Consider the following 24,796-nt stretch of genomic DNA (forward strand, 5'->3'; position numbering starts at 1 on the left):
ACCGTTTTGTACTACTAATTAATTCAGTTTTGCTATTTTGTGCAACTTGTTTATCTAATTTTCAACAAAAAGTTGTGGTCTAAAGAATGAAAAAGTCAAGTAAAAAGTAGTTTAATATTCTCCTTGCATCTTGAGCTCTTGGGAGTGTCTAAATCATCACTTTTATTGATATATGAATATATATAAAACACATTTTTACTGGTAAAAATGTCAGCTTGAATGGACTGATATTTGATGATGAAGCATCAGTCCGCTGCGAGGAATCAATAGTGAATCGGTGTGTTTTCTGTCGTGTAGGTTTTGTCTGATGGTGAAGAAGGGCTACAGAGATCCTCCGTATCACAACTGGATGCACGCTTTCTCCGTCTCACACTTCTGCTATCTGCTTTACAAGAACCTACAACTGGCCAACTACCTCGAGTAAGCAGAGAATCACTCAAACAGGCCGTTTCCCAAAGCACTGCAGCACAATCAAACACTATATGTGAGCCGTGCCGGAAAAATGAGTGTGAATGCAAACGGTGTAATTTTGAGCTACAGACAAACAAATGAAGTGAAAAATCACAAATATTCACAAAAACGAGTTAATTAAGCCCTCTTCTAGCGATCCCAATGCTCCAAATATTAATTAAACATCTAAAATTATCTTTATTTGTACTATTTCTGTACTATTGCGAAACATTAACTAATTTGTCATATTTTGTCTATTTTTTGGCTTTTATTCTATTTTGCACTATTTTTTGCCAATTTTATGATTTTGTTCTCATAATTTATAAAATGTAAACAATTTTTTGTACTAATTTTCACAATTCATATTATTTTGTACTCATTGATACATTTGATACTATTTTTTGCCTTTTATTCTATTTTATTATACAATTTTTTTGCAAATTATACAATTTTATCAATTTATAAAACATATACTCTTTTTTTTCTACACTTTTTCTTACAATTGATATTTATTTGTACTCATTTATACTGTTTATATTATTTTGTATTAGTAATTCATACAATTTGTTCTACTTTGCGCTGCTAATTTGAGCAATTTATACGATTGTTATCATAATTTATGCAATGTATACCATTTTGTTCTGCTAATTTTTACAATTGATATTATTTTGTACTACAATTTTTTTGTCAATTATTCTATAGTTCTTGCGATTTATATTATTTTGTTCTACTACTTTTTGTCAATTGACATTTATTTGTATACAATTCATACCATTTTCCTCTGATTTATGCGTCTCATGCTGGCAGAGATATAGAGATTCTGGCGCTCTTCGTGTCCTGCATGTGTCACGATCTGGACCATCGAGGAACCAACAACTCCTTCCAGGTGGATTCGGTACGTCAGAAACAACTTCTTCTGAAGATCTAGAGACTCTTCAGAGTTTGTGTGAAATTGCATGAAAAGTAATAAATTAATGTGTGTTGCATTTATCTGTTTTCACCAGCAATCTGTCCTGGCGGCCCTTTACAGTTCAGAGGGATCTGTGATGGAGGTACACGCACGCAGGCACTCACTCACTCACTCACTCACACACACACACACACACACACACACACACACACACACACACACACACACACACACACACACACACACTCACTCACACACAGACACACACACACACACACACACTCACACACACACACACACTCATACACACACACACTCACACACACACACACACACACACACTAGTGTTGTTTTGCTGTGTTTTTGACATTTTTTAAATCGTCTGTTACTTTTCTGTATTTTTTTTTTTAAGTTTAAAGATTTTGTAATTTTGTTGTGTTTGTCATTTTTTCTGAAATATTGACATTGCATATTATTATATTATTTTATATATAGAAATATATATTATATAAGTTATATACTTTATAAAATTATATATATATATATATATAAACAAAACCTCCTTTTTTCAGACAGACTTATTTGTAAAAACAGTATCAAATAAATCCAGTGCAGTTTAAAGTGTTGTTTTGGTCGATTGATGGATGAGTAGCTGCTTTAATCTGTGAGTGATCGTTTCAGACCCAGTTATACGGTGTGTGTTTGCTTCCCTCTGCTGTTCACTGCGCTCACACACACACACACACACACACACACACACTCAGCGCTGATCTAGTGTTTGTGTTTCAGAGACATCACTTCGCTCAGGCCATCGCTATCCTCAACACACACGGCTGCAACATCTTTGAGAAGTTCTCCAGAAAGGTGCATCATTCCTTCCTTAACTCTGATTAAAAAAAGGGAAAATCCATGAATGCTTTTGTTATCCTGACCATGATGCTTTGCTCTTTCTGTTTTCAGGACTATCAGCGGATGCTGGATCTGATAAGAGACATCATCCTGGCCACAGATCTGGCTCATCACCTGAGGATCTTCAAGGACCTGCAGAAGATGGCTGATAGTGAGACTCGACATGATTCTTTTCATTTCAGTGCTTAATAAACATCACAAATTACAATTCTATCTATTTTACATTTAAAATAATTTCACAAGGAATTTAATCAATAATAAAAAATAAAATAAATATTATAAAAAATAAAGTTTGATTTGTATTTATTAAATAATACAAATTATTTATAAATAAATAATTTAATTTTTTAATAAAAAAATAAATGTTTTAAAATTAGTTTTTTATTTTTTAAATTGAAATAAAATATAAAAGTAAAAAAAATATAAAGTTTTATTTGTATTTATTAAATAATAAAACTAAATAATAAATAAATATATTTTTAAATGTTTTTAATAATAAAAAATAAACGTTTTAAAATTATTTTTTTTATTTTTTTATTGAAATAAAATTAGTTTAAACACTTTACAATAAGGTTCATTAGTTAACAACATTAGTAAACATGAACTAAGAATGAACAATATTTCTACAGCATTTATTAATCTTAGTTAATGTTAATTTCAGCACTTGCTAATGCATTATTAAAATCACAAGTTGTGTTTGTTAACGTTAGTTAATGTACTGTGAACTAACATGAACTAAAAAAAACAACTATAAAATAATAATAATAATAAAATTACATGATAAAAACTAACAAAAACTAAACTGGACATATATAAAAAAGCTTGAATTCAGAATATTATTTAAAACTATAATAATATGTCAATAATACTAAAATAATTCTAGTTAGTCCTGAAAAGTAAAATATAAATGAACTGAAATGAAACCGTTGTGTTTACAGCTGCTGTAAGAATTCAAAAGTGTCTTGACTTGAGTTATTATTTGATGTGAGATCAGTCTCTTCATCATCATGTGTTTGTAGCTGGTTATAACGCGAGGAGGCAAACCCATCGCAGTCTGCTGCTGTGCCTCCTCATGACCTCCTGTGACCTCTCAGACCAGACCAAGGGCTGGAAAACCACCAGGAAGATCGCGGTACGAGTCCTGAACCTCACAAACTCAGCAGAAACACACAACGCTCCGGCAAAGTCTCCTCCTCACTCTTCTGTGCTTGTTTTGCAGGAGCTGATCTATAAAGAGTTCTTCTCTCAGGGTGATCTGGTGAGTTAAACAGCAGTATTATGGTTTACTTGTTTAAGTGTTTTTAGTTCAGAGACGTTTCTATCTGTGCTAACCTGACTTGATCAGAGACACTCTTTTATTAATTACTTTCCAGCCGACATGTGACCGACTTTCAACATGTAAATAGCAAAAAAAATAAAAATCAGTGTAGATAATACATTAACTTATAATTGTTTTGATAAATTCTTTACAACCATTTCAAATTTGATCAAAATTTGTTGAAAAGATATATCAAAAAAAATTGAGAAACAATTCAGTGACAGAATTCAGACAAAAAATGGGTTCCATTATTCATGTTAAAAAAATCATAGTAATATAAATAAAAAAATTAAACATTAAATAAAAAAAAGAAAGAAAAAGAAAATGCTGAGATGTAAAATAAAAATTTGAGATACTACTGGAAAATAATAAAAAACAATTTGTACATAGTATTTTCAGGTTTGTTTTTTCTAATTACTAAGATTTAGTTCCAAGTTTAACCCCATACAGCCTGGCCTTTTAAATTTATTAAAGCTTTATTTGCTTTTATGGCTCATATAGTCTGATACAGTGAGAATATGGAGGAAAAAAATTTTTTTTTTTTACTCAAACTGAGAAAATTATTCAATTTGCTGCGGATGCTGATATTTCTATGATGAGATTCTGCTGCTTGTAATGTAAATCAATGAGATCTTTATAACAGTAGATCAGATACTGACATAAAATGATCTAAATATCAGTCATCGCTCTATGTTTCCAGTAATATGTCTCAGTAAGATGAGATGTAAATGATCCAAACATATAATGCAATGCTGATTGAGAGATGAAGAAATAAACGCTCCTCAGAAGATGTGAGATGAAGATCATTCCTCCGCTGAGGAACAGAGAAAGTAAAGCTTCTGGAAACAAACGCTCCTCAAAAGATCCCGATGATCAGATTTGAGACGCACTGATCTAGAAAATGATTGATGGAGAATCAAGTAAAGCTGAGCTGCTTCAGTCCAGTAAGAGTTCATCTGGAGATATGACTGCAGTTATTCTGACCTTTACTTGATCAAAATCAGTCAAGATTTGACTCTGAAGCAGCAGCTGAAGCTGGACGCTTCTACAATCACACTAAAAGAGCTTTTACTGGATAATAAACTCTAAACTCTCCATCAGAGACAGAAGACATGAGGAGATTGAGTGTGAAATCTTATCATTTAGAGCTTCTGTTCTTGTTCTTGTGTCTTCAGGAGAAGGCGATGGGAAACAGACCCAGTGAGATGATGGACCGAGAGAAAGCCTACATCCCCGAACTCCAGATCAGCTTCATGGAGCACATCGCCATGCCAATATACAAGTCAGAGAATCACTCATTTCATGCATGTGACGCTGATTATTCATCAAGATCGGGGGCTCGTTTATAAAGCATGCATACGCACAGATTTGATCTCTGCCTGTGTCTGTCTGTGTGTGTGTGTGTGTGTGTTTAAATCCATGCCAAAGATCACATAAATAATCTTTCCATTGATGTATGGTTTGTTATGATAGGACAATATTTGGCTGAGATACAACTATTTGAAAATCTGGAATCTGAGGGAGCAAAAAAATCTAAATATTGAGAAAATCTCCTTTAAAGTTGTTCAAATGAAGTTCTTAGCAATGCATATTACTAATCAAAAATGAAGTTTTGATATATTTACAGTAATAAATTTACAGAATATCTTCATGGAGCATGATCTTAATATCCTAATGATTTTTGGCATAAAAGAAAAATGTATAATTTTGATCCATACAATGTATTGTTGGCTATTGCTACAAATATAGCTGTGCTACTGATGACTGCTTTTGTGCTCCAGGGTTACATTTAGGATGGTTTCTGCACAACATTTTATAAATGAGTTTAACGTAACTCTGCTGGCTTTCTTTCAGGCTCCTGCAGGAGATTTTCCCGCGTTCGGCTGAGCTTTACGAGCGAGTGGCCGCCAACCGTGAGCAGTGGGCCAAAGTCTCACACAAGTTCACCATCCGCGGACTGCCCAGCAACAACTCGCTGGACTTTCTGGACGAGGAATTCGAGCTGCTGCAGTCTCAAGGTGCCTTCGGAGACGATTCGCACCGCATGAACGGTTGCCTGGACGACGACTGCGACAAACACGACCAATGACGTCGCTAGGGCAAAGGTCACCTGACAGATTGCGTCTTGGTAAAATTCCGTAGTAACCGACAAGGCTTTGAGGAAAGGTTCATTGTCTCCTTTTTGCCGTTGCGATGGAGACGGGTTTTGCACGGTGAAGGACGATGGATGGCGCTGTGCAGTCGGCGGAGAGTGTAATGTTACGCTGACATTTGGACTGAAAAAAGTTATATTCTCATTGGCCCCGTTATAATAGCTAAACATTTTATTCTAAATGAAAAATCATATTTCACCTAAACAACTAGTTGTATGAAATGTAACAATTCCAGCAGCCCAGTGTTACGTTTTTAGAACTTGTAACAATTTCAGAAGCCTGGTGTTACAATGTTACATTTTTTAAACTTGTAACAATTCCAGAAGCCTGGTGTTGTAATTTTAGAACTTGTAATAATTCCTGCTGCTTGGCATTACTTTTTTACAACTTGTAACAATTCTAGCAGCCCAGTGTCACAATTTTTTTTTTAGAACTTGTAAAAATTCCTGCTGGCAAGTGTTACATTTTTAGAACATGTAACAATTCTGGGAGCCCATTGTTACATTTTTAAACCTGTAACAATTCCAGCAGCCTGATGTTACATTTTTAGAATGTTTTTTTAGCAGTTGTTATTTGTTGCACACCCTAGCAGAAGCTCATTTAAATACAGCAAGAAAAACTAAGCCCCTGTTTTCTTTTCTGCGTCCTCAGCGTACAGAAATTGTCAGACATAACAGATCTTTGGATAATTAATCTTTTGCTTTTAAGCAATTTCGCCCCTCAGACGTCAGTTCTCTCTGTTTACACAGAAAAACACAACACAACAGCATTTCTCCATTCCCAAAATCCCAAAACCCAAAGCAATCATTGGAAACCTCAGTCAAGCGAGCAGCGAGCGATTAGAGCGTGTGTGACGACAGCCGTGAAAACACAAGGACCCCGGAGACCTTCTGAGGCATCTGCTGGGTTCAGACGGGACGAAGCCCGGCGTGGAGGAACTTTTTGAAGCTCTGTACATATAGTTGTGTTTTAAAGGGCTACACGGCCCTCACACTTTTCTTTCTCAGGATGGCAGAATGTGTGCGTCAAATGGATCTTGCCTTACAAATGTTTGCGTTGCCTTCCTGAGTGACTTTAAAAGAGATCTACTGTATGTATAAAAACGTTCGGCCTATGTACAGATCTGAAGCTACATGGATATATAGAGATATCTATTTGCCGTGTAAATGTGTGTTTGCACAGGTGTGACTGTAAGTGCATTTGCCAAAATCTGCAAAGGAACAGAAAACAGAGTGATGTCAGTTTTATGATTTTACCTGATGTCAGTTTAATATTAACCTGCAGTGGAGTGTGAATTTCACAAAACTCCTTCATATTTCACAGCAAAATCAAAGGAAGAAAATGTTACATTAAATTTTAGGATTCAAATTTTGCATTAAATATTAAACCTGTTTTTAAGACCAATATCATTGTAACATGAATTAAATGTCCTTAGGTCAAAGACGAAAAAGGGTTTAAGCATAAAAACAATGTGTAATACTGTTTTAAATTGTTTTTCCTCAAAAAAAAAAAGTTTTCTGTTTAATTTAATTGCAATTGTGTTTTTGTGTTTCTGAGCAAAAAATAAATATCATACATTTTTCTCTGATTTACAGAAAACACCCATTAAAATGTCATTCAGTGTAACAATCTTGGCATATATACAACAAAACTCAATTTACGACATATTAAAAGACTAATTACTTTCACCCCAAATACTAATTAGTTGTAATTTTACATTTTTTAAATTTGCCACTATCCTGGGTTTTGCCCATTTTTCAGTAAGAATTTTTTACTCATTTAAAACACAATCAAATTTAATATGCTCCCTTATTCTTATATATTTTAATATGTACAAGTCAGAATAAGCATGTTTGAATTTTTACATAAATATTGTTACACTGAATGACAATGTACCATTATTTCAACTAAATTAATGTCATTAATGTAAAATTACAATGTTATAATGGTCCTAAAAACATGATTCATGCAAATAAAAAACAAAAAAATGAAGATGAATTTTTACTTGTTTTTTTGTGTGTGTGTGTGTTTTGTTGCTTGTTTGTTTTTTGACCCCGGTGAAACTGTACTGATGTTTGGCTGTAAAATGACTGAGTCTGACAGTTCAGAAATGCAATTCTCTTGCTGTGGAGACCTTTATCAATGCAAAACAAGAGTTTAACTACTGTTTCCATCAGCCAGAGATCCAAACACAAACCTTCATTCTTCACGATTAACCAAGTCTTCAGGAAAAACTGAGATCTTTATTTGATATATTTATGATAATTCATCAGTCCAGCGTTACGGTTACAGAAAGATACAAATAAAATGTGACAATGTGAGGGAATGTAATGGATTTCTGGCTTTGAGTATTTCATTTTTCTAACAATTTCTGCTGTATTTGAAAGAATATATATATATATATATATTTGACTGCCAGCATGAAGTCGTTCTTATAAGAAAGAGTTCATGCTGGCAGTCAACTTTAAATAATTTAAATGCTTTCTTATAGCGTTTCCTATTTCTCCATTGTATATTAAGTTAATAATGATTACAAATATGATTATATTGTTTTTTTGTGCAATAAGTTGTTTTTGCGTCGCCTCGTGTACAGATCCATTTCTAAATTATTAGTTTTTACACACACTTTGATTTAATGAGTCTATTTTCTGGTATTTGTACGCGTTTGTACCTGACGGTGACGGTAAATAACATTGTTTTTCTTTTGTTTGGAATAAAAACATTCTCTCGTGCCATTCAGACGGCTCTCTGTAGAGCGTTTTTCTCACGACTGAATCAGTGATGTTTGGTTTATGAAATCTACCACATGATAAACGATAAACACTGAATTTGCAGCAAGTATATGGATTGAGTTTTTGTTTGAGGTTCATCAGATTTGAGGTTGAAGAATATAATTATTTCTTCATGTTTATGACAGAACACCCAATGAAAGACATTGCTAATACTTTACAATAAAGTTCATTTTTAACATCAGTTAACATGAACCAATACTTCTACAGCATTTATGAATATAATTATGCAAATCTAGTTTTAAAACCAAAAGTTTAAAAGAATCTCAACATAAATCATGAATGCGTTTTTAAATCAGAAGTACAAAACTTAACATTAACGTTACAAATGTATTTGTTGTTGAAACAATTTTGACTTATTGGTAAATTTCACAATAATTTCTAAGAAACTTCAAATAAAACTGACTCAGTTGTCAAAGTTTAAAGACTAAAATAGTATAAAAAAAATCTTTTCTGTTTACAACTTTACAGATTTTTTTTTTTACACCGTAACAATTAATGATACTTTGAAGAATTTATTAATTTCAATATTCATGAATATATTTTTTTTAATCAATTTCAAAAGCTTCTCAACATTAACTACGCTTAAAAAAAGAAATAGATGTTGAAACCATTTTCACTTGGAAATAATTAAAATATTTTCTTGTAAAATACTAATACTCTTTTTATTTATAACTTATTTTTTTAAAATGTAACTGATACAGAATTTATTGTAACATTTACACGTTTTTAAAATCAAGCATCTGTTAAAATTAATGCATCAACTAACGCTGAACTTTTTAAATAATTAATGAATGCTGTAAAAAAGTATTGCTTGTGTTAGCTAAATATTAATGTTAATAAATGAGACTGTATTGTAAGGTGTTACAGAATTCTATGAAGTGAGAATGTCTCTGGTTTTCTGGTGTAATTTAGTGCTGAATGCTGTTTTTCTGCAGGTCTGTCTGGAGACACGCGTGTAGATACTGTACAGATCATCGTGTCTTTAACTTACATGAGGATTATGAATGAAAATATGAATTATAAATAAACGTTTTCATTCAAATAAACTCTTGGCATTTCAGTTGAAACAAATCACAAACGTGTCATTAATTTTGGTTTTATTCAGTGCTGTAAAAATAAATATTTCAAACATTTAAAGTAATTCTCAAACAAAGCAAGAGTCTGAGCGCGCACACACACACACGCTGCTCAATTCAAATAAAATCCATCATACGTATTTTTTACTGTATAATATTCATTAAACCACTCACATTTCACTCTTATCATGGAAACGAACAGAATGATTGCCAACAGAAATATGTAAACATTATAATACAGACCGAATCATTTTACCAAAGAAAAAAATATCTGGAATCTTTGGAATGTTGAAAAGATCATAAACCTGAAACATTGAAAAACAACACTTTACATTAGTTTAAAAAAGTAACGCTTTACAATTAAGTTCCATTTGCTAACATTAGTTAACTTGATTAGATAATATGACAATAAAAACCTTTTATTTATCGTAAAAAAAAAAGATAAAACATTTAATCTGTTAATATTAATGCACTGAAAACTGAGAATTAAGTAGCATTAATAGATGCTGTAAAAATATATTTACAAATTGTAAGTTGATGTTAATGCATTTACTAATGTTAACAAATGAGATCTTACTGTAAAGTGCTACCAAACACAGCACAGGAATTCTGGGTAATATCTGAGGTAGAAACAACTAGTTCATTTTTGTTTCAAATCAGTCTGTCCTTTATTCTGCTCCAGAAATATTTCTTAACATAATAACCCCTTCATGTGATAAAAAATGAAAAATACTAATAAAACAGCTGATATGATGGGTTTCTGGAATTCAGATTCTGTTCGGCTCGACATCAAACATCATTTGTTTTCCAAATAAATCAAACATCTGAAAAAACTAGGAAAACCAACCAAAAAAATTCAAACAAATAAAATAAATTATATTCTGCATAAACAAAACAAAATTAGAGCTGCTTTAGGAACAATAAGATTCTTTGCATTGTGACATTATTTTAGGAATTTTAAGTCAATTTTGTAATGCATAAAAAAAGATCTCTTTTGGTTTTACTGCACTGATGCCTATGTAAGTGATTAAAATTTATATATATATATATATATATATATATATATATATATATATATATATATATCAGAAAAACAGCATTACAGAACTAGAAATTGTCATGAAAATCTTTCTTCTTTTGATTTTGGGCTGACCTTTGACCCTGACCCACACGTGAATGAATCCGATCAGATGATCTCAGTATTCCCAGCTGAGCTGCTGGCTGCGCAGTGAGGTCTGCAGCGAGCGCATGTCTTTCAGCAGACGCAGACTGTCTCGACTGCGCTCTCCCGGTCTGGCTTTGGCCACCTTTGACCCGGCGGAGCGACCTTCACTCCAGACTTTAATCTGTCCTCCGCCGTCGCTCTGCTGACCACACTGTCGCCTCAAATTCTCCATCTGACAGACACAAACCATCAGATCAGGGAGCGTTTCACACTTAAACTAGCTATCAAATAAGTACAATTTTTGGCTTTTATTGGTCAAAAATAAAGTAAAAAGTGTGAAATATTAATACAATTTAAAATAGCTGTTTTCTATGTGAATATCTGTTAAACTGTAATTTATTTCTGTGATCTGCAGCTGTATTTTCAGCATCATTACTCCAGTCTTCAGTGTCACATGATCTTCAGAAATCATAATAATATACTGATTTACTGCTCAACAAACATTTCTCATTATTATCAATGTTGAACACAGTTGTGCTGCTTAAAAAATACACTTTTATTCATCAAGGACACATTAAATTGCATCAAAGTGACAGTAAAGACATTTATAATGTTACAGAAGATTTCTATTAGGGATGCACAATATTATCGGACCAATATCGGAATCAGCCGATAATGGCTTTAAATGTAAATATCGGCATTGATATGCAATTCTGACTTTATAACTCGCAATTGTGAGTTTATAGCTCACAATTCTGTGGAAAAAAGTCAGAATTGTGAGATAAAAGGGTTGCAACAACCTTTTTTAAAATATTTTATTCAGTGGTGGAAACAGGCTTCCATAAATATCACTAAGAAACTTGTGTTTCTGAATAAATAAAGCAGTATCGACATTTAAATCAAACATGCTCATGATTTTACAAGGTCAGAAGCTCTAGCTTACATGTAAAAAAACCCCCCAAAAAACAAGCGTGACACTTGTAAATTAAATTGAAATCGTTTGTTTTTTAAACGAATTATGAGCTCTAAAAGATTTTCTGAATTTTTACAACTCTTTTGCCTTAGACCATCCTTCTACAAATGTTAAATATTAAAATAAGGTTACCACTGCATTTTTCTGAAAATAAAATGCAGCGATTGATTTATAGGTGATTTATAATTATTTTCAAAGCTTTTAATGTCATTATCATTATAAAAAGAACTTCATTGTTGCTTAATTCTAACAAATAGGTTTTTGCTAAAAACAAACCAAAATTACAAATAATGTTACAAAAGAGAAGAATCCAAGGCACTTCTGGTCCAAAAAAGTTAAAAAGCCTTTATTCACACTCTGGCCATCTCAATAAACATTAAAAATGCCTAAAACTCTGCACACGGGTGCATTTATTGAGTTGTTTATTGTTTATTGAAATGGCCAGAATGTGAATAAAGGCTTCTTTAACTTTTTTGGACCAGAAGTGCCTTGGATTCTTCTTTTCTGTAATAGTTGCTTCAAACCGAACCAAAGAGCACCTTCTGGGATTACTTCACAAGGTCCTTAATCAGCAAGTAGCGCTTCAAGATGTCTCCTATTAAAAATAATGTGTTTATAATTCCCACACAGCAGAGACTTGGTATTGTTTCCAAACAAAAGGAAATATATCGGTATCGGCTATTGGCCAAAATGAAAAGTATCGGCATGTCAGATATTGGCAAAATAAAATATCGTGCATCCATAATTTCTATTTCAAATAAATGCCTTTCTATTCATCTGTGAATCCTGAAAAATAAAATGCATCACAGTTTCCACAAAAATATCGGGCAGTTTTCAACATTGATAATAATCAGAAATGTTTGTTGAGCAGTAAATCAGTATATTATTATGATTTCTGAAGATCATGTGACACTGAAGACTGGAGTAATGATGCTGAAAATACAGCTGCAGATCACAGAAATACATTACACTTTAACAGATATTCACATAGAAAACAGCTGTTTTACATTAGAATAATATTTCACTATTTTACTGTATTTTTGATCAAATAAATGCAGCCTGGGTGAGCAGATGCTGTACTTCTACCATGAGCTGCTTTTACAGTATGCATGTATCTTCAGTTGCATTGTGGGCCGGTGTTACCCGAGTTTGATGTCGTCGGACTTTAGCCATCTGTTCTCCTTTATTCTCCATCCTCTTCACGAGCGTCTCCATCTCCCGCTCCAAATCCTGCCGCAAGCGATCCGAACCACAAGACTGGATCTGTTTGGCCAATTCCTGCTGTTCGCTGACAAACAAACACAACACACACACACACACACACACCGCTTACAGTTACACACATTCGCACACCATTATTGAATCAGCATTCAGCAACAACACTGCAAAAATTATTTTCTTCCTTAGTATTTTTGTCTTGTTTTCTATTATACATTTCTACAAACTCCTGAATCAGGATGCATTTGCTTGACAAGTAAAATGACTCGAGATATTATGTCTTGTTTTCTGAAAATATTATCGAAATTGTTCATTTTTGCTTCAAACAAGCAACAATATCTGCCAATGGGGTTAAAAAAAATCACCTTGTTTAACCTTTGAATTAAGATTATTTTTTTTACCCCATTGGAAGATATTTGTACTTGGATATTCAGAAAACAAGACAAAATATCTCAAGTCTTTTTACTTGTCAAGCAAATGCATCCTGATTCAGGAATTTGTAGATATTTATACTAGAAAACAAGACAAAAATACTAAAGGAAGAAAATAATTTTTTGCAGTGAAACCTGTCTGTTAAATGAACAGTTCACCTTAAACTCATCATGCTCCTGTTTGTTCCAAACCTGTACACTTATTTTCTTATAAGCAACATAAAAGAGATTTTTGCAAAAGCTTTATGCAAATGTTTAATTTCTATTATGATATCATTTTTGGAGATTGAGTTTGTAGTCACTAGCATTGGGAGAAACTTAAGCTTTTTGAATCTCTGAATCAATTAAATGAATTACTTCACAAAATAATTGACTCTTTCGAAGCGCTCAAAAACACAAGCTGGCAACATCGCCTTACACAGACCAAATCCAAATGTTGTCATGCATGTCTATTAAATTCAGTCTACAAACCATTTCATATCATTCAAATATGAAGTGTGTGAACAATTTGAATTCTTTTATTAATTTACATAAAATAATTATTAACAGCATGTTAATTTTTGGTGAATTGTCACTTTAAAATTGTAGTCTTGGTTATATTAGTATCATTAAACTAGTGTTATTATAGTATTTATTAATATTTTCAATTAACTTTTATTTGTATATTTATGATAAAAAGTGTTTTGTCAGTTCATTAGTCAGTTTTGTCTGTTTATTAGTTTTTGTTGTTTATTTGTCTTTGTTAACTTTAATTATTTGTAATTATTTTTTTATTTCAGTTTTAGTTTAATTGTTTTATTTTTTGATGAAGCAATTTTAGTACTTCAAGTCAGGGTTATTATAGTTCTTTAAAACTAAAACCAAAACCATAAAAAAAAAAAGTTACATGAAAAAAATATATCAGCTGAAATAAAATAAAATTTGAAAAACTTACATTTATTTAATTTCAGTGATTTTTCCATGTCAACATTTTGGTTTAACATCTACTAAAATAACTAAAACTATAAAAAAAAACTATATAGACATAAAAAAAAAAATTATAATAAAAATGACAAAACATGCAATAAAACTAAATAAAATTAATATGAAAGCGGAAAATATAAAAATATTAACAAAAATTATAATAGTATGTCATTGATATTAAAGTAACAGTTAACCTAAAAAAAATTGAATTGTTGACTTGGCAATTAAATTAAATAAACGTTTTACAAATATTTTATTTTAGTTAACATTCATTTTCTTTCAATGTAACATGTTTAGTTTTAGTTAACGATAGTAACACTGGTCCAAGAGAGGGTGGAAACGAATACAATGTAAGATGAAGAATAATCCTCACAAGCTCATGTGTCCAAACTCGTCCTGAAGCGTCAGCAGCAGCTCTGATAGCTCCTCACCACAGGAAGAGGAGGAGCTACTGCTGGCCTGACGAGCGCTGTGATTGGTGGAGGGGGCGTGTCCCAGCACTCGCTCGTTGCACAGCTGAGGATGATGCTGCTTCATGAGATGAAGGACGTGCTGGACGTTTGCTCGCACAGAGTGACTCGAGCCTGTCGACTGAAGACACAAAGACTTGTTAACATCCACAATACTGCTCCCTATCAAACATGCTCCGATTTGTCACTTTGTACAGGACATAAAAATAACTTCAAATGGTAGGGAAAGTGTAAAGGTCAGAAATGATCATGAAAAACTCATTCGCAACTGTTTTTGATGAATAAAATCAAATGTTATAGTGTAAAACACTGTTTGCGTCTTTACCGTCCCGGTCACAAACGGCACGTCTCCCAGACTGAGTCTGTAATGCGGCTGAGGCTGCGACGGATGTTTCTGCAGAAACAGGAGAATTCACACATGAGCGGCTCATTTCAGTAATTAAAGCAGACGTCAATCAAGTCAAATTTATTTGTGTACAGCAATTATCACAACGCATATTCAAAGCAGCTTTACAGAGTTGTTAGCTAGTTTTGTTCTATTATGAGATTAAAATATCGGTCAGTTTTGTTCTATAACAACATTGAAATATCAGTAGCTTTTGTTCTATATTTCAAAAATGAAATGTCAGTTGGTTTTATTCTTTAACAACATTGAAATATCAGTCGGTTCTGTTCCATTATGAGATTGAAATATCGGTTGATTTGGTTCTATAACTACATTGAAATGTAATCCATTTTGTTGCATTAATATCGGTCAGTTTTGTTCTACACTGAAATATCGGTTGCTTTTGATCTATATTACAAAAATTAAATATTGGTTGGTTTTGTTCAATAACGACATTGACATTGATCTATAACGACTACAATGTCATCTGGTTGTGTTCTGTTCCAAAATTTAAATAGTTTTTTTTTTTGTTTTATTAAAATATTTAAATACCAGTCAGTTTGGTTCTATTACAAGATTTAAATATCGGCAGGTATTTTTCTATTATTAGATTTAAATATTGTTCATTTAGTTCTATAACGACATTGAAATATCGGTAAGTTTTGTTCTATATATCAACGTTGAAATACTGGTCAGTGTTAGTCTATTACAAGATTTAAATATCGGTCAATTTTCTTTTATAACAAGATTTAAATATCGGTTGGTTTTGTTCTATTACGAGATTGAAATATCGGTCAATTTTGTTTTATAACAAGATTTAAATATCAGTTGGCATTGTTCTGTTACAAGATTTAAATACTGTTAATTTAGTTCTATAACGACATTGAAATATCGGTCAGTTTAGTTCTATTACAAGATTTAAAATATTTTTGTTCAATTATGAGATTGAAATATCTGTAGTTTTTTCTTTTATAAGATTTAAATATCAGTCGGTATATATAAATATCAGTTTTTTTTACGACATTTAAATATTGGTTGGTTTTGTTCCATGCAAGATGGTATAGTTCTCAAAAGTAGGGATGTAACGATTAACCGCGAGCCGGCTGAAAATCGATTCATATATGTGACGATTCAAATCGGTTGAGATGCTAAACAAATCGCGATTCAATTAGGGGTAGGAGTTTCTATGAATGTATTTCTGAGGGGAACTTACGGTCTTTAGAAAAGTTTAGATGGCATTTTGTCTTTTCATCTTACCTCTGTATAAAGCATATTGAAGTTCATAAGGGCAACGCTGCTTTGTTTACAGTGGAAACCAAAGAAATGCTTTAAGCGCCACCTGCTGGCCGAGACTGAATCTGCGTCTCATTCAGCTCGTCTGCCGTTTTTTATGTATAGTTTCACAAAACTGAAGTCAGTCCATTCTGTTTTGGCTTCAATTTTCAAAATTATACAGTCTAATTTAGATTATAAACAGCTCATGTTGCATTTATGCAGCATCTCTGTTTGGATCATGATTAAAATGCAGTAGTTGCCTCTAATTTAAAATGGAAAGAGCACAGACAAAGCCTTATTTTTTTTTTGAAATTTTTTTTATTTGATTTGGGGTTTGTTTTAAAATTTCAATTTAGTTTTGTTATTTACATCTACATTATATTTACATTTTGTTATTTAGCTGATGCTTTTATCCAAAGCGACTTACAAATGAGGACAATAGAAGCATGAAATAAAAATTGTGAATCGAATCGTGAGTTGAGTGAATCGTTACATCCCTACTCAAAAGGATTAATATGATACCATGAGTTGTCTGAAGTGAAAATTAGCCGGAAGTGAAAAGAGCCTAATGTGAATTTAACATTAGCAGTCATTTAAGCGATGATATTGAGAAATATATCGTATGGGTTTAAATTTAATTAGTAACATCTCTGACTTCAGGCAGGATTACTATATTGTGATGTTGTTTCTTACTGCAGTTGATATCATATCCACCCCTCTTAAGTAGTTTGCAGTAAGTAAATACGTTAGAGGAATTACCTTTGCTGAGAGCTTCTTCTGTTTGTTTCTGCTGGATTTATGTGGACGTGGAGACACAGACTGAATGAGCAGACGATTGGCTTCTAGACCCGTCTGCAACTGATCACAGAACAGATAAACACAGTTAACATCATACAGACAGACAGACAGACAGACAGACAGACAGACAGACAGTAGGGCTGGGACTATAAATCGATGCATCGTGATTTGTGGATCGATTCTGAGATTTTTGGAATGCATTGCAATTCTCTCTGGAATCGATTATGAGCTTAGTTTCTAACAGCAGATGGCGCTCTAGGCTAGTTTTTAAACCACACACTCAAATTCTCTTGAAGAAGAGCCCTTGTGCATTGTGCAGTCGTGTAAGTGGTTAAATGTACTTGCACCTTGGCTTTTATGCTTTTATGACGCAAGATTAATGTAAACACAGCCCACTGTGAACACCCTTTAATTCGCTTCAACCTTTTCAAACTGTATGAATGATTATTTTATGTTCAAGTGGTGTATATTAAGGAACTGGACGCAAGCAGAGTACGGCTGTAAAATGTCAACCGTAACAGATTATTTTATATCAGTATTCATACTGCTGCTCTCCTTCTAGTCACTATTGAACTCTTCTCTCTCTTGAATGAAGCTGCAGGTGAAGGGTTGCCAGTTACCACAAAAAAGAGCACAACAAGCCTTAAAAACGCAGTATAAGCAGATACCAGGGAACAATATAACTAGTATTAATAGTATCTTACAAAATTAAAAGGAAATGTAATTTATTATGAATATTTCAACAAAACATTTAGATATTATAAACAGTTTGAAGTAAAACAATAACATGAGATTTAAAAATACTTTAGAAACAACTTATTTAAAGTTTAATTTCACCTATAAGTCGCATTTAATGACAATCAGTTGGGGCAGTTAATCTATAAATTGAGTGTGTTTTTACTAAATAATTAATTTACCAAATAAAAGAAATATCAAACAAGGTGAAGTACTTTTCATTTCTAATGTATATGAGTTAGTATATTTTGGCAATTTTCAGAATAACTACATATATTAATGACTATATCGTGAAATATATTGCTACCCCTACCATCTGATCTTAACTCTTTCCTGCCAGCATTTTTGAAAAAAGTTGCCAGTAAAATTTCACTACAATTTCATGGCCCCCAGAATATATTGTTGTATGAATATCTGAACATGCAATACATCAAAACAAAATCAGACCCTCTACTTTCAAACACAAAAATCAGCTTTATTCTAGCTTGAAGCATAGTTTTTTTCTTTTTTAAATAAACACTTGAATGTAGGTAAGTTACAATTTTTTTTTTTTTTTAATTGAGCATTTTTATCTAATACTACATCTGGACCATATTTAGTAATATTATCAAAGCAAAGATGCAGTAGATGGCTTCCATCAGTATGCCAAAGCTTCACAGGCCTGTAACACTTTCTGGATCAACATTTCAATGTTAGTGTTGATGATCGCATTATTTTTCATATGCATATGCTTAAATATGAGATCGCTCGTTTCTGTGTCTTCATCATCTGTGTTTTTGATCAAGTGATTCTAGACTCATTCAGAAGATGCGTAATAGCACCCCCTAGCGTATAACTGTGAAAACACAGAAACCTGGAAAATCCCATGTTTGACGGGGAAAGAGTTAAAAACTAAACTCAGAATCGATGCAGAATCATTAGTCTATTCGCGATGCATTGATTTACTGTCCCAGCCCTAACTGACAGAGAGATGAACCTGAGTTGCTTTGTCCTGCACCAGTTTCCTCTGATGTTCCTCTTCCTGTAGTTTTCTCTCCAGCTGCCTGATCTTCCTCTCAGTGGCGCTCTGAGACTCCGTCAGCTGATGGTACTCCTGCTCCAGCAGATCCAGCTTCTGCAGCTTCAGCTGAACATAGGTCTGATCCGCTGAACCCAGACGCTCCAGAGACACCTGCACAACACACACAGCACATTAACACACACACACACACACACCCCAACCTGTTTCAGCGGGTTCTGTGTGTGTGAGACGCACCTGTCGGCGAAGCACAGCGGTTCTGTCCGACTCTGTGTTTCTCACAGTCTTCCTCATGTGCTCCAACTGTTTCTCTAAGCGTGAGCATCGAGTCTCGGTGGCAGTCAGCTGAGAGAGCAGATCTACACACACAGACAGACATTGTACTGTACATTTACTGTAAATGTGAGGCTGGGAATAAAGATCCGTGTCAATCAGTGCAACCTAACGCTAAAAGTATTAAAAATGTTCGGCAGCTGAAATAAAAAACATTACATGAGAAACTTAAACTAAAAATGTTACCTAAGCAACTAAAAAAAAAAAAAAAAAAAAAAAAAAAAAAAATTTTTTATATATATATATATATATATATATATATATATATATATATATATATATATATATATATATATATATATATATATATATATATATATATATAAAATTATTAAAAATAATTGTATAAAATAATGATACTAAAAATGGCAAAAGTTTGTAACAAAATTACTAAAACTTTAACAATAAAAGTTAAGTGTACAATATAAATGTTAAATGGAAACTTAAAAAAATAAAATAAAAATAAATAAAATAACCAAGTTGAAGTACTAAAATCAATAAAACAAAAAAATACACCTATATTGAATTAATATATAAAAATAATTTAAATTATTTATTTAAAATAATATTTAAAAAATAAAAATAAAATTAATAATCAAAAAAACTAAGAATTTATAAAAATGCCATATAAGAAAATTACTAAAACTTAAAAACTAAAATTAAATTTAAAAGATAAAAATAAATGCTTATTAATATAAAAAAACTTTTTTCTTTATTTATTGAAAAACAGAAATGTTGCCTTGGCAACTAACCAAAAAAAGAAAAAAGAAAATCTGAAGTGCTAAAATTACCAACAATTAAAAACTTAAAATAAAATAAAAATAGCTATACATTATTATATTTTAAAAAGTATTTAATATATATTAGAAAAGTAATACAAATGTTAAAAGCACATCATTACTAAAACCTAAAGTTCAATTTAAATGAAAATGAAAAATAAAAGTTTAATCAAGTATTCAAAATAAGCTTATTAAGTATTGAAAATATGAGTAAATACTATGATAGTAGATGAATAGCACTGGTGTCAGGAGTGTGTGTGTAGCTCAATCACACGCTCACCGTGGTGTGTGTGTCTGTCGTCGTCTCTGTGGTCGGAGTGTGTGTGTAGCTCAATCACACACTCACCGTGGTGTGTGTGTCTGTCGTCGTCTCTGTGGTCGGAGTGTGTGTGTAGCTCAATCACACGCTCACCGTGGTGTGTGTGTGTCTGTCGTCGTCTCTGTGGTCGGAGTGTGTGTGTAGCTCAATCACACACTCACCGTGGTGTGTGTGTCTGTCGTCGTCTCTGTGGTCGGAGTGTGTGTGTAGCTCAATCACACACTCACCGTGGTGTGTGTGTCTGTCGTCGTCTCTGTGGTCGGAGTGTGTGTGTAGCTCAATCACACGCTCACCGTGGTGTGTGTGTCTGTCGTCGTCTCTGTGGTCGGAGTGTGTGTGTAGCTCAATCACACACTCACCGTGGTGTGTGTGTCTGTCGTCGTCTCTGTGGTCGGAGTGTGTGTGTAGCTCAATCACACGCTCACCGTGGTGTGTGTGTCTGTCGTCGTCTCTGTGGTCGGAGTGTGTGTGTAGCTCAATCACACGCTCACCGTGGTGTGTGTGTCTGTCGTCGTCTCTGTGGTCGGAGTGTGTGTGTAGCTCAATCACACACTCACCGTGGTGTGTGTGTCTGTCGTCGTCTCTGTGGTCGGAGTGTGTGTGTAGCTCAATCACACGCTCACCGTGGTGTGTGTGTCTGTCGTCGTCTCTGTGGTCGGAGTGTGTGTGTAGCTCAATCACACACTCACCGTGGTGTGTGTGTCTGTCGTCGTCTCTGTGGTCGGAGTGTGTGTGTAGCTCAATCACACACTCACCGTGGTGTGTGTGTCTGTCGTCGTCTCTGTGGTCGGAGTGTGTGTGTAGCTCAATCACACGCTCACCGTGGTGTGTGTGTCTGTCGTCGTCTCTGTGGTCGGAGTGTGTGTGTAGCTCAATCACACACTCACCGTGGTGTGTGTGTCTGTCGTCGTCTCTGTGGTCGGAGTGTGTGTGTAGCTCAATCACACGCTCACCGTGGTGTGTGTGTCTGTCGTCGTCTCTGTGGTCGGAGTGTGTGTGTAGCTCAATCACACGCTCACCGTGGTGTGTGTGTCTGTCGTCGTCTCTGTGGTCGGAGTGTGTGTGTAGCTCAATCACACGCTCACCGTGGTGTGTGTGTCTGTCGTCGTCTCTGTGGTCGGAGTGTGTGTGTAGCTCAATCACACGCTCACCGTGGTGTGTGTGTCTGTCGTCGTCTCTGTGGTCGGAGTGTGTGTGCAGCTCAATCACACGCTCACCGTGGTGTGTGTGTCTGTCGTCGTCTCTGTGGTCGGAGTCTGTGGATTCTCTGAGCTTCTGCTGAGCTTCACATCGCTCCAGCTCTAAATGACGGATCTTCTCCTGCAGGTTCTTCAGCGCAGAAAGAATGGCTGCAAAAACACAGCAGTTCAAAGAGTTCTGCATCTAGATGTGATGTATTCAGCTCACACACCTCCTCTCCACTGGCCCAAAGCCCATAATGCAATGCAGGTTTGTTTGTATAGTGCTTTTCACGACGCAAATAATGCAAATACAAATCAAAACAGCATTCACTCATGAAAAGCTCAGCCAATTGAAACAGAGCTCATTTACAAACAGAAGTCTTAAAGAAGCAAAATGTTAATTGCAAGCGGCTGAATCTGAATCTAACTCTCCAGCAGGTGGAGCTGTTCACCAAATATTCATAAGTTTTGTGAATATTTCATCACCAAACCGCTGAGCACAAAATTGCATCCAAGTGTGTTTGCACCAATGAGATACTATTATAGATTTTAATACTATTCTTTAATTTTTTAAAGTTTTAGTAATTTAGTTTTTTTTTTTAGTTTTTTTTATGATTTTTTAAAAAAATGTCTATAGTTTTATTAATGTTTACTTTAGCTGTTTTTGTATATCAAGATAACTTTTGTGTTTTTTTTAGTGTCACTGAGATACTAATATTGTCTTTTAAATAGTTTTTACTTATATATATTCCATTATTATTTTAAAAAGTTTTTGCAATTTTGTAGTGCGTTTTGTTGTTTAATTATTATAGTACATAAAGTTTATTTAAATGAAAATGAGAAATACTTTGTCTAAAGTAAGTTTACATATATATTACAAATATATGTACATAAAATAAAAATACTTGAAATAAAATAAAAAATTACTTGAAATAAACGTTAACTGAAAAAATATATGTATATTTTTTCAGTTAACATTTATTTTATTTCAAGTAATTTTTATGGTTTTAGTATAATAACACTGCTTAGCAATGATTTATTTATGAGGTTCTGAATTCAACACATCTTTGCTGTTTTAACAGGTAAAATTCACCTGTTCAATTTATTATTTAATTTTAACTATCAGTGTCACACTCCATTTTAGCTTAAATAAATACAATGAATTAATATATATTTTTAAAATACTGTAATTTTATGTCTGAAAAATCTAGACTAAAAACACCCTTTCTGGCGTGTTTAAGTAACTCGCTCAAATGTCCCACAGTCTATTATTCATGAGCGCTGCAAACAGCTGTCAATCACTCTCCATACACACGAGTCTCGTGTCATCAGTGCATCAGTGTGTGAGAGATCTCAGGTGTCACAGGTGTGTGTGTCTGTATGTGTGTGTGTGCATGTGTGTGTGTGCGTGCATGTGTGTGTGCATGTGCATGTGTGTGCATGTGTATGCGTGTATGTGTGCATGTGTGTGTGCTTGAGCGTGTGTGCATGTGTGTATGTGTGCTTGAGCGTGTGTGCATGTGTGTATGTGTGCTTGAGCGTGTGTGCATGTGTGTGTGTGCATGTGTGTGTGCATGTGCGTGTGTATGTGCATGTGTATGCGTGTATGTGTGCGTGTGTATGTGTGCTTGAGCGTGTGTGCATGTGTGTGTGTGCATGTGTGTGTACCTGCACCGCTGCTCTCAGGAAAGGCTTTGACGGCTCTGTTGGTGAAGGGCAGGGGTGTGTTTATGAAGGGACGTCCAGCGGGATACTCGGTGTAAGAGGCCAGAGACGCTCGGTCAGACATCGGTCGGTCTCTGAGGGGCTGCTGACACACACACACACACACTCATACACTACAAACATGAACGCCTCATTTTATTTTATTAAATGTATGCAGGTCAAATACTGTAAATTAAATTGCTATGAGACCAAATAATGAAAACCAGTGTTAGAAATGAAATAATATGCCATTAGTCCGTCTAGGAATTCTGATGTAATGCATATACAGTTTAGTATAAACCATTTTTACAAAGGTTTTACATTAAGTGCTTACACAATATTTTGCTTCATTTACAAAACCCCAACTTTTCTGAAAAACAAAATGACATCTTTAATCCTAATTATTATAACAAAGGTTTACATTCGCAAGACACGAATAATGTAAAAATAAATAAATAAATCACACATTACTCGGACCTTCATATGCAGTTTTAAACTTTAGTTTTATTATTTTTCAACAAAACAAGCTTATCTAAAGCTTTCAAATTAAAGTAACTGCCAAATTAATAAGTAAGGGGATTTTTATTTGATATTTTTCTGTTCATTTGTATATATATATTACTTAAAGTTCTGTATGTTTACTAAACTAAATTACAGTTTGATTGTAATGCTCATTCATTCAAACCCAGCGTTATGGTTAAATTAAACGACATTATTCTAAATTAAATATATGACGGTTAATGTTTATTTCGATAGTTTGTCTGTTTTAACGTTAATGTTTGTGAATGTTGAAGATATTTTTACCTTTTCTCGTCCCGCGGAGGGTTTTGAGCTCGAGTCCATTAAAATGCGGGTTTGATCTTAAATCATATTTAATTAAAGTACACTCACATTTTATGACTTTAGTTCTGTTTGTTGTGAATTTGTTGTTTGGTGCAAACAGGAAACTAAATACAAGCGCGCAAAGCATAGCTGTGAAGTCAGCGATGACAACATCCGGAATATAGTATACTAAATAAAAGTCACGACTCGTGAACTATAATATTTTAAAGTTATGTATAATATTTATGTTATTGAGTAAACAGAGTTATAACCGTGTAAAATTTTGAATGATAAGATTTTATTAGTTCAATTGAAAAAAAAGAGGTATAAAAATACATTACACACATGCATGTCTAACGGAACCGGAAGCGATGACATCCAACTCTGGTTTCCATAGACGCGTCCACATCAGATTTCACTGATATTTGTTGTCTGTTTGAGTACCTGCTTAAGAATTAGTAATAAACTGTTCATACGATCTATTTCGCCTAAGCACTTTTCAAAATAATACATTATATAATGGAATATCACATAGAAATTAACTAACACACGTTGCTATGGCTTGAGTGACGGAAAAAGTTAAAAGTCCCAATATTTGTATTTAAATTCTACACGAAAA

The 24,796-nt window shown here is 33.6% G+C and overlaps 2 protein-coding genes across 5 annotated transcripts in view; one reads left to right on the top strand and one right to left on the bottom strand.

Moving 5' to 3' along the window:
• The window catches only part of LOC306851454 (cGMP-dependent 3',5'-cyclic phosphodiesterase-like), a 150,842-nt gene extending 143,132 nt beyond the window's left edge, over positions 1-7,710 (top strand). For all 3 annotated transcript variants that reach the window (XM_079387695.1, XM_079387696.1, XM_079387697.1), the window contains 9 exons: positions 298-420; positions 1,258-1,345; positions 1,455-1,502; positions 2,150-2,224; positions 2,321-2,420; positions 3,289-3,401; positions 3,489-3,527; positions 4,763-4,869; positions 5,442-7,710. In XM_079387695.1, the coding sequence (XP_079243821.1) occupies positions 298-420; positions 1,258-1,345; positions 1,455-1,502; positions 2,150-2,224; positions 2,321-2,420; positions 3,289-3,401; positions 3,489-3,527; positions 4,763-4,869; positions 5,442-5,676 (928 nt within the window). In that variant the 3' untranslated portion in view covers positions 5,677-7,710. The remainder of the gene's footprint in view (positions 1-297; positions 421-1,257; positions 1,346-1,454; positions 1,503-2,149; positions 2,225-2,320; positions 2,421-3,288; positions 3,402-3,488; positions 3,528-4,762; positions 4,870-5,441) is intronic.
• A 1,909-nt stretch (positions 7,711-9,619) lies between these two features.
• LOC306851457 (centrosomal protein of 57 kDa-like) lies at positions 9,620-24,281 on the bottom strand. 2 transcript variants are annotated; one of them, XM_079387702.1, is made up of 10 exons: positions 24,160-24,281; positions 23,320-23,458; positions 21,688-21,819; positions 19,277-19,398; positions 18,998-19,192; positions 17,248-17,346; positions 15,154-15,222; positions 14,732-14,949; positions 12,890-13,034; positions 9,620-11,005 (listed from the first exon to the last, which is right to left on the bottom strand). In XM_079387702.1, the coding sequence occupies exons 1-10, from the start codon at positions 24,196-24,198 to the stop codon at positions 10,805-10,807; spliced, it is 1,359 nt and encodes a 452-aa protein (XP_079243828.1). In that variant the 5' UTR covers positions 24,199-24,281; the 3' UTR covers positions 9,620-10,804. The 2 variants fall into 2 exon arrangements, with proteins under 2 accessions (XP_079243828.1, XP_079243829.1); XM_079387703.1 differs by having other exon boundaries at positions 23,320-23,489.
• Positions 24,282-24,796: the final 515 nt, after the last annotated feature.

This window comes from Barbus barbus, assembly GCF_936440315.1.
Source record: "Barbus barbus genome assembly, chromosome: 31".
NCBI lineage: Eukaryota > Metazoa > Chordata > Actinopteri > Cypriniformes > Cyprinidae > Barbus > Barbus barbus.

Coding starts and splice junctions, on each gene's coding strand:
- LOC306851457 (XM_079387702.1), bottom strand. CDS start 24,198: ATGGACTCGAGCTCAAAACCCTCCGCGGGACGAGAAAAG. Junction 21,820..23,319: donor TCCTGAGAGCAGCGGTGCAG/GTACACACACAT, acceptor GTGTTTTTGCAG/CCATTCTTTCTGCGCTGAAG. Junction 14,950..15,153: donor TGCCGTTTGTGACCGGGACG/GTAAAGACGCAA, acceptor TTGTGTCTTCAG/TCGACAGGCTCGAGTCACTC.